Below are 12,173 nucleotides of genomic sequence, written 5' to 3'. Positions count from 1 at the left end.
CATTCTTTGGTCTTATGAAGATTCTTTTCATATAGTTGTGACATATCAGGTTACACGTATTCCAGCAACTGCTTCTATTTCCCGGTTATCAAAGCTTGGTCTTCAAAATTAACATATGTTGTTTTAAACGCTAAATAATTCTACACAGATTTTTTAATTAATATAGTTAATATTTAGAAATTATTGATCTTTTAATAGAACACTGCATAGCGATATTTTCGAAAACCTCTTTTGGCTTAAAAACAAAAGCCTCAGAACAAAAGTTGTACAAATTGAAGAACATGGCTAAAAAGCGAGATCTAAGTAAAATCTTAGATAAATAAAAATCTCGGTAAACTAAAAGAATATGGAGAGCAAGCAAAACAAAAAACTGTTGCTAATAGTATTAATTATTAACCCCATGATTTCGGCAATAATGACCTGTGTTTCAGAATATCTTGGGATTAAGTAAGTAAAGCGGCAAATACTTAAATTGCAAGTAAGTTAGTACGTTAGTAGCAACTTGAAAGATGACTTGAGGCAGGTGAAGACATCGACTTAAGTATTTTCTACCAGAAGTGAGTATCTTATTATTAATATGAGTTACTTTTGCAAAAGTTACGGGCGGATAAGTTAGTGAAATGTTTTCCACGAACTTGGGAGATGGGCAGACGTTCTTGTAATTAATACTAAACACTAAGAACTCACGAATATTCTTGAAGTTAGCATGCCTAAATGGCACATTTAATATGTGTGGTAAAATTCTACTAGCGATCAAATACAAATTATATTATTGCAATAAAACGTGTAACACAGATGTGTCAATATATATGTATACAAACCTAATTTTTGTATGGAATGAAATTATAAATTTGTATGAAATGCTAAGATTTTTTGCTAAAGCATCTTATATCTGCTGCTGACAAATATTGAAAGCGTGAATATATTTTCAAAAAAATTGTAACACAGCAAGTGAATTTGTTAATAAACCTTCACATCAAATAAGCAAAACTCCAGAAAAATCTGCGAACATACAAGTTAACTACGGCTTTGGGTAATTTGACTAATGAACGCTGACTCTGAGCTTCAAATTTGACAGGGCAATCGCAAGTACTTGCAGTATCAAAAAAATATTCACGCATAATTAAACACAAGATATATTTCCAAGACCACTGATGATGGGTATTTGGTAAAATTCGAAACAGCTGTATGGTTAGCTAAAATTCAATAAATTGAAATAATATGAAAGAATTTTTATTTCGAAACCTTTTTACAAAAAAATGATTGAAATTATTTAATTTTAAGACTTCATAGACACGAGCAAACAAATCAAAGACAAATCAATTAAGACGTATTATTCAAAAAGTGGGAGTGGAATCGAGACTGTCGTTTAAATTGGTATAGTTAGATAACACTATATTTAGTTATATAATAATACAAACACAGATAAGAAATTTGTATAACTGCTTTTTTAATTTTTATCACACATTTCACATATAAGCTTCCAAAAAATAATAAAAACTAATTTCAAATTGTTTACTTGTGCCTTACCATTGCTGAGTAGTCAGGTAGTAGAAGATAAGTTGAGTAAGGCGTTATATTTGTAGTGCCAGAAAGTTTGAACTTTTGCACACGATTTAATATATAATAATCTATTTCATTTAGCATACTATACCTATATTAATATGATGTTTAGTAAATAAGCGACTATTTAAAACATTTAAATATGTATATATAAAGTTTTTTCGAAATTTATTGCTTTGCAGTAATAATTTGTAACGTATAAAATATAAAAATATATATAGATATAGGTTAAAATCAGAAATAAATATAAATACCCAACCAATTGAACTCACAATCGAGTAACCATAATATTTCTTTATTATAAGAACTTTCATCACTAATGGTATTAGTGCCGTACAATGTGTTGGCAACACTTATTGTTTTTTGTAGGTTTGACGTTTATTGAATTCGCTTTACCACACCGGTGTGTGGCCGATAATATACAAACATTATTTTGTAGTTTGAAATATGGAGTCTGAATTGGATATTATAGATTCGTTGAATGCTTTAAAATATACCGGGAAATGCACACAAAATGATGTTTTTACAAGTGCTTTGGAAACAGGCTTACGTAGCCCAGAATTCCGTGAAATTGTAAGCTGGTTAGCGCACGAATTGCATATATTGCGAAAAACTGATGAACAAGTCTCACAGGATGTCAATGATCCCAGTGAATTTGCTATGGAATTGTCATCATTTCTTAAGGAACTCGGGTGCCCATTTACACAATTTGTTGCTGGTCCACTTTCAGAGCGTTTTGAGACGCGTGAATCCCGTTTAGAGCTGTTGGAGTATCTAATAAATGAATTAATGGCTGTAAAGATGATGTTTCACTTATGTCCTGCAAAGGAGTCTTATGTCATTTCGAAATTTGAAACAAATACTGCACGTGCTTTAGAACAATTAACACGCGATTTGTGTTTAGGTAAACCACCAGATAATATATCACCAAAGGCGTTGTTTGATAAAATGAAGTTTAAAGTCGAGGAACAACTACGAAACGTGCATCCTGATGTTATAAATAAACCATTACTAAGTATGCAAAAAGAATACACTGACGCACAGTGGAAGGAATTAGCGAGAATAAATCAAGATCTAGAAGCGGAATATATAATGCGTCGTCAAGTGCTTCTAACCCGACTTGAAGTAACAATACAAAGTTTTCTATGGTCAGAAAAAATGAAAAATTCTGAAAATGAGATTTCGAGTCGATTTGAAAAGAAAATGAAGGAAATCGAAAAGTATAAAACTGGTGGAGATAATACCAATTTAATAGCGCTATTAGTTGCACGTTCAGACTTAGCTATAATTGAAAAAACCAGTTCAGCAAATGTACGTAAAAATACAGCTACAAAAATACAAAAACATATTATTGGCAGCGTGCCAGATCGTGGAGGGCGAGCACACGAACATGCACCACCTCCGCCAGAAATGCCTTCTTGGCAGCAACAACGCTCTTCAGGTCCAGGCGGACGAGGTGGCGGTGGTGGTGGCAATTTCCGTGGTGGTCGTGGAGGTGGCAACGCCGGTGGAAATTTTGGCGGCGGTGGTGGTGGACGTGGTGGCAGCAACAATTGGCAACAATTTTCTGCACCACAGCAACAAAATGAACCAAGACGTGATTGGCTAAGTGGTAGTGGACGTGTGCAAGGAACGGGGTGGCAACAAAATCAACGTTCTGATTATGATCGTGGCGATCGAGGCAGTGACAGAAGTTATCAAAACGATAATGGCGGACGTGGTGGCAGCAACAGCTTTAGAGGACGGTCCAACTATCACAGAGGCGGTGGTGGCGGTAATCGCCGCTAAAATAATCTCAGTTCTTCGATTCTTAATATATGATTCTTAAATTTTTTTGCTAAAAACGTAAACGTATAATGTTTAGTAGTAATAAAAAAATACGATATTTATTTATTTTATGTACGAGTTTGCATGCGATCATTTGAATTATTTAGAACTTAAATAATATAATAAATATATATATATCTAGGTACGTGCTATATAATACTTCTATAATAAATTAATTGTTTGTGTTCATAAGCGAAAATTATTAAAAACAATTTTGTCAAAAAATTAATCAAAAATGTTAATATGTTTTATTTTTACAAGATTATATGTATATACTATATTTATAATAATCATTTCTCTGGAGTTACAGTAGCTGTTCTTACTATGCTTATAATACCACAAGCTATTGGTGGTCCAACCGAATTTTCTTCATTTTGATAAGCTAAAGCATCTGGTACTGAAGTTAAAGATGATGAAAATACCTCTGCATTTAGAGCCGTATTCAAATCGATTGGTTTACTATGGATTACTACAGAACGACCGACAATCCCATTAAATCCGAATAAATTAAGATACACACTAAGAAATGCTGCCGATATGCTTCCATCGTCTTTGGTGTCAACATTGCCTATCTATAAGGTGAATATAAGAAAAACTAGATTAAGAGTGTTTCCTTCAATGTATAAGCAATATATATATATATATATATATAACGCAATATATTATTAATAATTATTAATGTAATTTATTATGCAGAAACGCGTATATCACCATGATTTGATTTTTATACTAGTGCCGGTTATGGCAACGATTGCTTATTTATCTCAAAAACTTAAACACAAAACTTTAACACTTAAAGAAGCCGCCAGGTAAAAGAGTTAATTATTCCATATAAATAAAGAGAGACATTCCTTATCATTAGGATAAGGTAGGTTATTTAACGGGATGAAATTGGGCACTAAAAGTGCTGTTAGGTCTAGGTGCAAACAAAGAATGGAACGATTAGTTGTCTAGAAAAATTTCATTTCAAACTAATGAAGAAATAATCAGATATTTGATATTATCCGGAACCAATTTTAGACACTATGGTATTAGATAACATGGATTTATCCAATTACACTTTAAGGTTGATTTGCGTACGGCGCTTTAATAGATGCTTTGCAGAGGAAGGCAAGGAAGCTTTTTTTTCCTAAAAACTTTATTCATCAGTTTGAGATTTTACATGTTGCAATAAATATTAATTAAGCAGAGTGACCAGAAATGTTGCAGTGCTTTTATTTAGAATTAGCATAATTATATTTGCAGAAGCAAAGTTGTTACTATGAGAGTTCTTACCCATTAGAATATGGGTAGTATTTGAAGAATCTTATAAAACTTCCAATAGAAATAATAAACAATATAGACTATGGCTATTTTAGGAATTAATATTAGATTTAAAAAATTTCTACCCATATTTAAGGATCAAAATCTAGAAGTTCATTATGATATTAAAAATATGAAAGAGGAAGAGGGAAGTAAGAACCTGCAAAAATAAGACCAGAGAGAGGTGTGGATTTTTGAAATAACTATATCAATGTTCGTATAAGCCTTTGTAGTAGTTTTATTTATAAAATTATTTAATTTACATTTTAAATTTTTCGTTGAATATAAAAGTTAGCGGATCACTTATATTCGGATCTGTAATATGTGATGATTTGTGCCAAAATTTGTGATTTCATGATTTACTATTAGTTTCACTATGTACTTTGCGCTGTTGAAAAATAAATCATGTATTCAACTTCGAATGAAAAATATAGCTTGTTTTAGGAGTGTATGACAGAAGTGTAAGACGGAGACAAAACTCACTTCAACTCCACTTCGAAATTTAATGCTAAATAACAACAATTCTTAAGAAGTAATCCAATTGGTTTTGAGTAAACGATTATCCTAACCTTCATGCTATATGAAATTTAATAATTCATATGTTTAGGGATATTAATCTAATTATTCCACGTTTCTCTTTGATATATGATTGAAAAAATTATTCAGGCCTATTCTGAATACTCCCAGCGAAAAAACTCCCTATTCGCACGCTGTTCCCGAACACACAGCTCCCTTATTCTGAATCGCTAGGGAGACAGCAGTTTCGTGAACAACAACAATTTCAAATTTGTTTTGTTAAATTTTGGCAACCATGCCACTTTTTAATGACGAAAAGTGAGAAAATGAGCAAAACAAAGAAAAGAATTGCGTATCATATGTTGATTTAAATGTAAAAATCGCATTATTTGTTTGCTGCACAAATTATCGGAAATAAATATAAGTTATTTTATGAGTAAATAATAAACAATTAGAAACTTTTATTTTAATGAGTAAAATAAATATATAAAAAGAATTATGCATGAGCAAAATAAACCAAATTCTAAATTTTTAACTCTTTTTTAAACTAATTAAAAAACAACCTTACGTTATGATATCAATTCTTCAATGTCTTTATTTTCAAACATTCACTGCTTTTATACAAAATTTGCGTAAATTATAATTTACTTTTTTTATATAATTAGGATAGAAATGTCCTTCATGCTTAAATTAATGAACTAATACTAGTTTATACCTATAAAGATCTTACAATAAAAAAGAAGCAATGTTTTACCTGCACATAATTGCAAAAGTTTATTTTAACTTATTCTAGGAATCCACTTATTTCAGAATTTGGTTTCCTTTCATTTTTCTATTGTTAACAATAGTTAACACTTTAATTAGTGGAAAAAACCCGTGTGAATAAAATAAATAAATAAAAATTTAAATATTTCAAATTTGTTATACTTTTATTAAAATAATAATTTTAATAAAATATATTAAATGAAAATTTTGTTATATTAAATTTATTGAAATATATTCGGAAAACTAATCAAAAAATAAAACTTTGAAAATATTAAATTAATTGTAATAATTTTATTATAATAATAATTTTATTAAAATATATTCAATAATCTGATCATTTTTAGTTACTTTTATATTAAATTAAACTATTTTTAATACTTTTTTAACTTGTCTCCCCAACAATTTGGTAGCGAGAGAATTTGTGCAAAATTAGGAAAAAACTCACATTCGCATGCGATTCAGAATAGGGGAATTGGGAACAGGGAACATACCAAATTTATTCAGAATAGGGGAATTGGGAACAGCGAACAAACTCGCATTCCCTTGCGATTCAGAATAGGCCTGATTATTATTTATCGCAACTAGGGGGGTGAATGGTCTTCTTAAAGATACACTGTTTGTGAAAAAAAGGCTTCAGATTAGAATATACTGCTTTCGATTTGTTGTACGAACATTCTCCTACTAATAGCAACAAAATTTAATACTAAAGTGCGGTTTGGAGAGCACGGTTCCCACTTCTACCTAGTCTAACTTTAACGGAACTTGAGATGTGTATTACTAAGTAAAAATATAATATTTTATTATTTTAAAAAAGAGTTATTTCGCATCTTTTTTCTACAATAAATTATTATATCTACCATGTTATAAAATTGTCAAGTAAATATATATTCGTTGACTTACGAAGTTATTTGGAAATTGTCCACCAGTAGACTTGCAACCTTCACTAAGATCTCCAAAAGTATGTATATGTAAGGCGTGTTTACCAGGAGGTAGGCCAGTAACATTAATTGTTACTTTAATATCGTTGTTGTATGGCAACTGCTGAAATGAGATCACACCATCGGCGGCATTGTCGCCATCTCCAATTAGTTTTGCGGAAGCTTGCCAATGGGGCACAACCTGCGTGTAGTTAATGTTTAAAAAAATATATCGCCAGTTTAAAGTAAAAATTCTCAAATCAAAAATTTGCACACATATCACTTTTTCTTCTTTTTATTAAAACAGGATAACTCATAATGTAATCACTTAATCCACTTTCAAAATGTGGAATACCGACTATAACATAAATCTGTTGGTATGTGTTAGAATTTAGATTCTTGAATAGTTTTCTTCAACTTACGTAACCATAACCATAGTTGAGTAAATGAGGTTGTAGGACACTTCCACCCAAAGGCACTGTCATTCTCTCGAAACGTTTCACTTTCGTTCCCGAAACTACTTTAACTAAGTCTTCATTTGAACGAGACACATTGCTGGGACGAAAACGCTCGAATATGTTTTGTCCACTAATTAAAGGCAGTGTAAGGTAACAAGCAAAAATGACGGAAGTGATTATATGTTGGGAACTAAATACCGTTAAACTGTACATATTCACAAACTGAGAGAAAGAAATTGACCAGAAAATAGATGTAGAATATTTAAAAGCGTTCAGAACGACTGTTTATGTTAACTGCTGCTTAATAACTGTTTGGGAAAAAATTACCTCCAATTGAATTGAGATTTTTTTTGAATGTGGATATGACAATGATTACTTCGACACGGTTTTCATGGTTATTGATTCGGTTAATTGCCAGTTATTCACTCATAGTTATTTGTTTGTAGTACTGCCGGAGTACGAAAGTGATATGTACATATTGATAATGTATGTACTTAATAAATATTTTTTTATTGACAATAATTAGGTAATTTTATTCGCAAACCCACCAGCACTGCAAACTACAGTAAGCCCCATTTCAAAATGTATGCATTTTTTCTATTATTATTGGATGGGTAGGATGTTTGGAAACATTTACTATCAAGAGCTCTCTTATTTCTAAAGAATGTCTATTCCTGAGTTTCTAATTTAAGTATTCGTATATGGTTTAAGTTTCTCTCTAACTCAGGTGAATTCAGATTTATCCATCAGATATATGTTTTTGTTATGAAAACATGTATTTTAAATATATTAAAGGTTTTCAGTAATCACTGGGAACATTTTTGACTACATTTTTTGAAAATATCAATGTTTATTTAACTGGTATTATCAATATTTGGAGATCATAAATTTAAATTGGTTCTACGATAGTCTTGTAAGAAAGAATTCTCGATTTCAAATTTACAAGCCAGTGACTCCTGAGAAGCAACTGCTACTCACCTGAATATCAGCTTTAAGTTTTGTATGGATTTGTATAGTTTCCAAATTTTTGCATCAGATGATTAATTCCAGTAATATTGTTATGGAAACGTCTATATTAAATAACGTATGAGAATAACGTAGATATTAATATTTCTCATGATGGATTTTGTTCTGTAGATAGGATTCGAGAAATGTGTGTACATTTAGAGATAAAAATGCTGTACTGAATTGTTAGCAGGATATTGTCAACTCAAATATTACCTAAATAAGATAGAACGAGTAAATAAAAAGTCTGGAAGATTCTGCTATGATTCTGCCCCAATGGTGGTTTTTTTTTTGCATTTTGAAGTTGAAAGCTTAACGATACTGGGAAAACTTGCCGTTAAATGAAAAAAATATATCTAATGTAAATTAATGCTTTTGTAAAAGAACCTAAGGTAATGCACTGTTTTAAGAAGTTAAAAATTTCAATATTAGTCGAAAATAAAAAATAATTTTTTTTCAAATTTGGCTGCAAAACCATAACCAAAAACCCCTTACAGTAATAGTTATAGGAATTGTGATAGAGTGGTAGTTCTGATATAATTATTTTCAAGAAAAGTGTATAAACCTTAATTTCTTTTAGTGAAGGAGTAATAAAAGTTTTGTTCTTTAGTAAGAACTTTTGTTAGGATTTATAGACTCATTGTTAATGACAATAGACGATCCAGTATATGTTACGAATTAATTGTTGCATTTAACGAGTGAACACTGTAATTAATCAATTTTACGGTGTTCTTAATTAAGGAATTACCTTTTATTTTAACTCTAACTGAACTGACATAGATTCGGTAAACTGTGAATATCACATGTGAAAAATCTTCAAAAAGTTGCTGGGTATCCGGTTAAAAGGAGGAAAGAATATAAACGACATCAAAGAGTATATAAAAAATGTAGACCTGTCTATACAATGTCGAAATGAAAAGGCATTATAAGCAAACATATATTTTATAACTTATGCACATCTAAATCAAGGCCGTTTGTTGGTCTCTGTGTTATTAAAAAATTTGTATAATTAACAAAATTTAAACTTTAAAAAAAGAGAATAAAAAATTGAACTGAAATGAAACCTTTCACGAGTTTCCTCTCAAGAGGTAAGTACATTATCCGTTAATTTGGGTCATTTGTTCGTTTACAATTGTTGCGAATTTAAAATAATGTTTTAATTATTTCTATATTCTCAAGCTTCCATATTTGTCAACGTATCAAGTGGTTTTTGTTTCTCATAAAATTTACTGGATTTACTATTCTTCTTTTTTTTTATTTAATCCTCTCTCTACACATCTTTTTTAACTATCCTTTCAATCACTGTATCCTTTAGTAGATATACGGTTTAAGTTCTTCATGTGGGCTAGCTTTTTGCGGTATATATTAATGTTGGTTCGAATACCGATTTATTAAAATGATATTTGCTGTTGATTACTTTTACCATATTTTCTTATTGAATATTAATATTCGACTGGACTTTAGTAGATATTAGTTTCTGTTTGTCCTAATCATAGATTTCCTTATATTTTTCATATATGTATACAGAATATCGTACTAATGTATTTTTAATTGTAACAAACATTCTAATGAAATTTTAAGTCGACATACCCCAGTTGATACAATACTCTAATTAGAGAAGTTAAAGAAATGGGATTATTTTTATAAATTATATTTTTATTATAACACTATATTGGTGAGTATCCAATCCATATAATTCGAAATTCGTGTAAATATAGCAGGATAGTTATGACTACTATCGCCACAACTTAATTCCCCAGCTGACGTTATACCGAATTGTACATAACGGATATCATCATTATTTATGTAGTTTACTGGTGCAAATAGTGGTCCACCGGAGTCACCTCGACAGGTACTTCTGTGATCAACGCCACCAGCACATATGTGATTGGGATTTATATTTATGCTCCGAAAAAAGGCATTGTGACAAACTGCGTTATTTTGTAGAGGTAAGTTAGCTTTCATTAAGACATCAGCTGCGTAGCCTTTAAATAAAAATTAATAAATCAATAAATGAATATATGATATCATGATTAAGATATATTTTCATAACCTTGTTCTGTAACACCCCAACCGCTAACTGTGAGAGATTCTGGAACATGACTGAAGGCGTAAGGAGCGCGTGGTAAGCATATTGGCTTTATATGTGCTATAAATTTTATTTTAAGATATTGATTTGATTTAAATATGGACATATCTACTAGCAAATTATAATCTATAATAATTTATTACTTCTGTATTATAAATTTTATATGTGGTTTCGTACATATTGGCATTTTGTTATAATTTAAATTGCTTTAAATTACTTACACTGAAACTGCACTGCAGTACTGAGTCTGATTAAGGCAATATCGTTGCTAATAGGACGTGTTGTATATTGAGGATGTGGTATAGTTCTTTCAATACCCACATCAATATATATAGGTGCACAGTATATGTCACCAGAGTCCTTAAAATAACGTTCACAATCATTTTGAGTATTTAAGTTATGTTCTCCTAAACGGACGCTTATTCTGTATCAATGGAAATGACATTTTTATATTGTAAATATATTGAATATTATTTGATTGGATAGTTTATACCAACTTACAATTCACTTGGCCCAGTGACGCAATGAGCTGCAGTCAGCACATAACGATTTGTAATCAAAGTACCACCACACTTAAAACGCTTACGAGTTTTAGCACCAGCGTATTCCAATAACGCCATCCAAGGAAATTCTGATAGTCGTACAAATTCACCATTTGAGATCCGATGGCCAGCGAATGGGCCACATGGCATTGAACTTAAGATTTGCTCACCAACTGGTAGTGATGATTGATAGTAATTATTTCCATGTAATTGATAACCATTCATTGAATGATGTTGATTGTTAAAGGAAAATGGGTCAGGTGGAGGGGGATATCGTACCGGTCCATTGTAATCAGAAGTGCTTTGATGTGTAGGGGTGCGAGGTATTGGAAGCACAGGCACATTGTAATTAGTAGTTCTTTGATGTGTAGGAACTTGATGTGTAGGCTGAAATCCTTTTAAATCATTAATAGCACAGCAACCATAATGCTAAACACAGTAATTAGATTGTTATTGAACTTGAAGGAGTAGAATAACTATTTAAAAGCACTTACAATATTACCGGTTATACCACAATGACTGTTCTTAATGTAATCCACAACATACGGTGGATATGGTTCACCCCAACTTTCTATCATCCATGTTATTCGTTCACATTTGGCCATTGGTACGCAATACCCATGTACATTATCTGGAGTTAGGCATGTCTTCGCTGTAAATTTTTTTTTCACGTAACTTATATTTTCCAATTATATAAAATTTTGAATATATTTACTGCTGTGGTATGTGTCAGATGCTCGTACTGCGTTATATTTAAAAAACCCAATTAAAATGACTAATTCCAAGAAGAACATAATAGACATTCTTTTAACATCAACTATTCTTATTTTTGGAATCAATGAGGTCTGATTTTGAGCTACTCGTACTTGATTTGTTTATATTCTAAAAGTGACTAAAGCATTTTCAATTATTATCAGTATCAGTGCCTTCACTGATTTTGTTATCAGTACTTTTTAAATTATACATAATTGACGAAATAATTGACTACGTGAAGATGAATCTACTTCTATATAACATACATATATTTAAATAATGTACTGTGGATTATTATATTATCGTATATTATTTTATACTCATAATAAAAGTGTGCAATATTACGTATTACAAATAATTACACTATGTGACAATAAATTTGAGACATATCTTTTTATATAAAAATGAGGCATTATAATCATAACTTTTTATGAGA

At 30.7% G+C, this 12,173-nt stretch overlaps 3 protein-coding genes across 3 annotated transcripts; 1 reads left to right on the top strand and 2 right to left on the bottom strand.

Moving 5' to 3' along the window:
* The first annotated feature begins 1,891 nt into the window (after window positions 1-1,891).
* On the top strand, window positions 1,892-3,603 carry LOC119681899 (protein FAM98B). Its single transcript, XM_038095203.1, has one exon. The coding sequence runs from the start codon at window positions 2,011-2,013 to the stop codon at window positions 3,349-3,351; it is 1,341 nt and encodes a 446-aa protein (XP_037951131.1). The 5' UTR covers window positions 1,892-2,010; the 3' UTR covers window positions 3,352-3,603.
* Window positions 3,604-3,655: 52 nt separating this feature from the next.
* LOC119681898 (superoxide dismutase [Cu-Zn]-like) lies at window positions 3,656-7,632 on the bottom strand. The gene is made up of 3 exons (XM_038095202.1): window positions 7,313-7,632; window positions 6,874-7,092; window positions 3,656-3,962 (listed from the first exon to the last, which is right to left on the bottom strand). Exons 1-3 carry the CDS (start codon window positions 7,559-7,561, stop codon window positions 3,681-3,683), a joined length of 750 nt encoding a protein of 249 aa, XP_037951130.1. The 5' UTR covers window positions 7,562-7,632; the 3' UTR covers window positions 3,656-3,680.
* Window positions 7,633-9,988: 2,356 nt separating this feature from the next.
* Window positions 9,989-11,855, bottom strand: LOC119682237 (serine protease grass-like). Its single transcript, XM_038095616.1, has 6 exons — window positions 11,700-11,855; window positions 11,479-11,636; window positions 10,944-11,413; window positions 10,664-10,866; window positions 10,407-10,502; window positions 9,989-10,338 (listed from the first exon to the last, which is right to left on the bottom strand). Exons 1-6 carry the CDS (start codon window positions 11,785-11,787, stop codon window positions 10,013-10,015), a joined length of 1,341 nt encoding a protein of 446 aa, XP_037951544.1. The 5' UTR covers window positions 11,788-11,855; the 3' UTR covers window positions 9,989-10,012.
* Window positions 11,856-12,173: the final 318 nt, after the last annotated feature.

This window comes from Teleopsis dalmanni, chromosome 2 (genome assembly GCF_002237135.1).
Source record: "Teleopsis dalmanni isolate 2A chromosome 2, ASM223713v2, whole genome shotgun sequence".
Lineage (NCBI taxonomy): Eukaryota > Metazoa > Arthropoda > Insecta > Diptera > Diopsidae > Teleopsis > Teleopsis dalmanni.
Note: the sequence above shows the minus strand (reverse complement) of the source record. Positions and strands in the feature narration are given on the sequence as shown.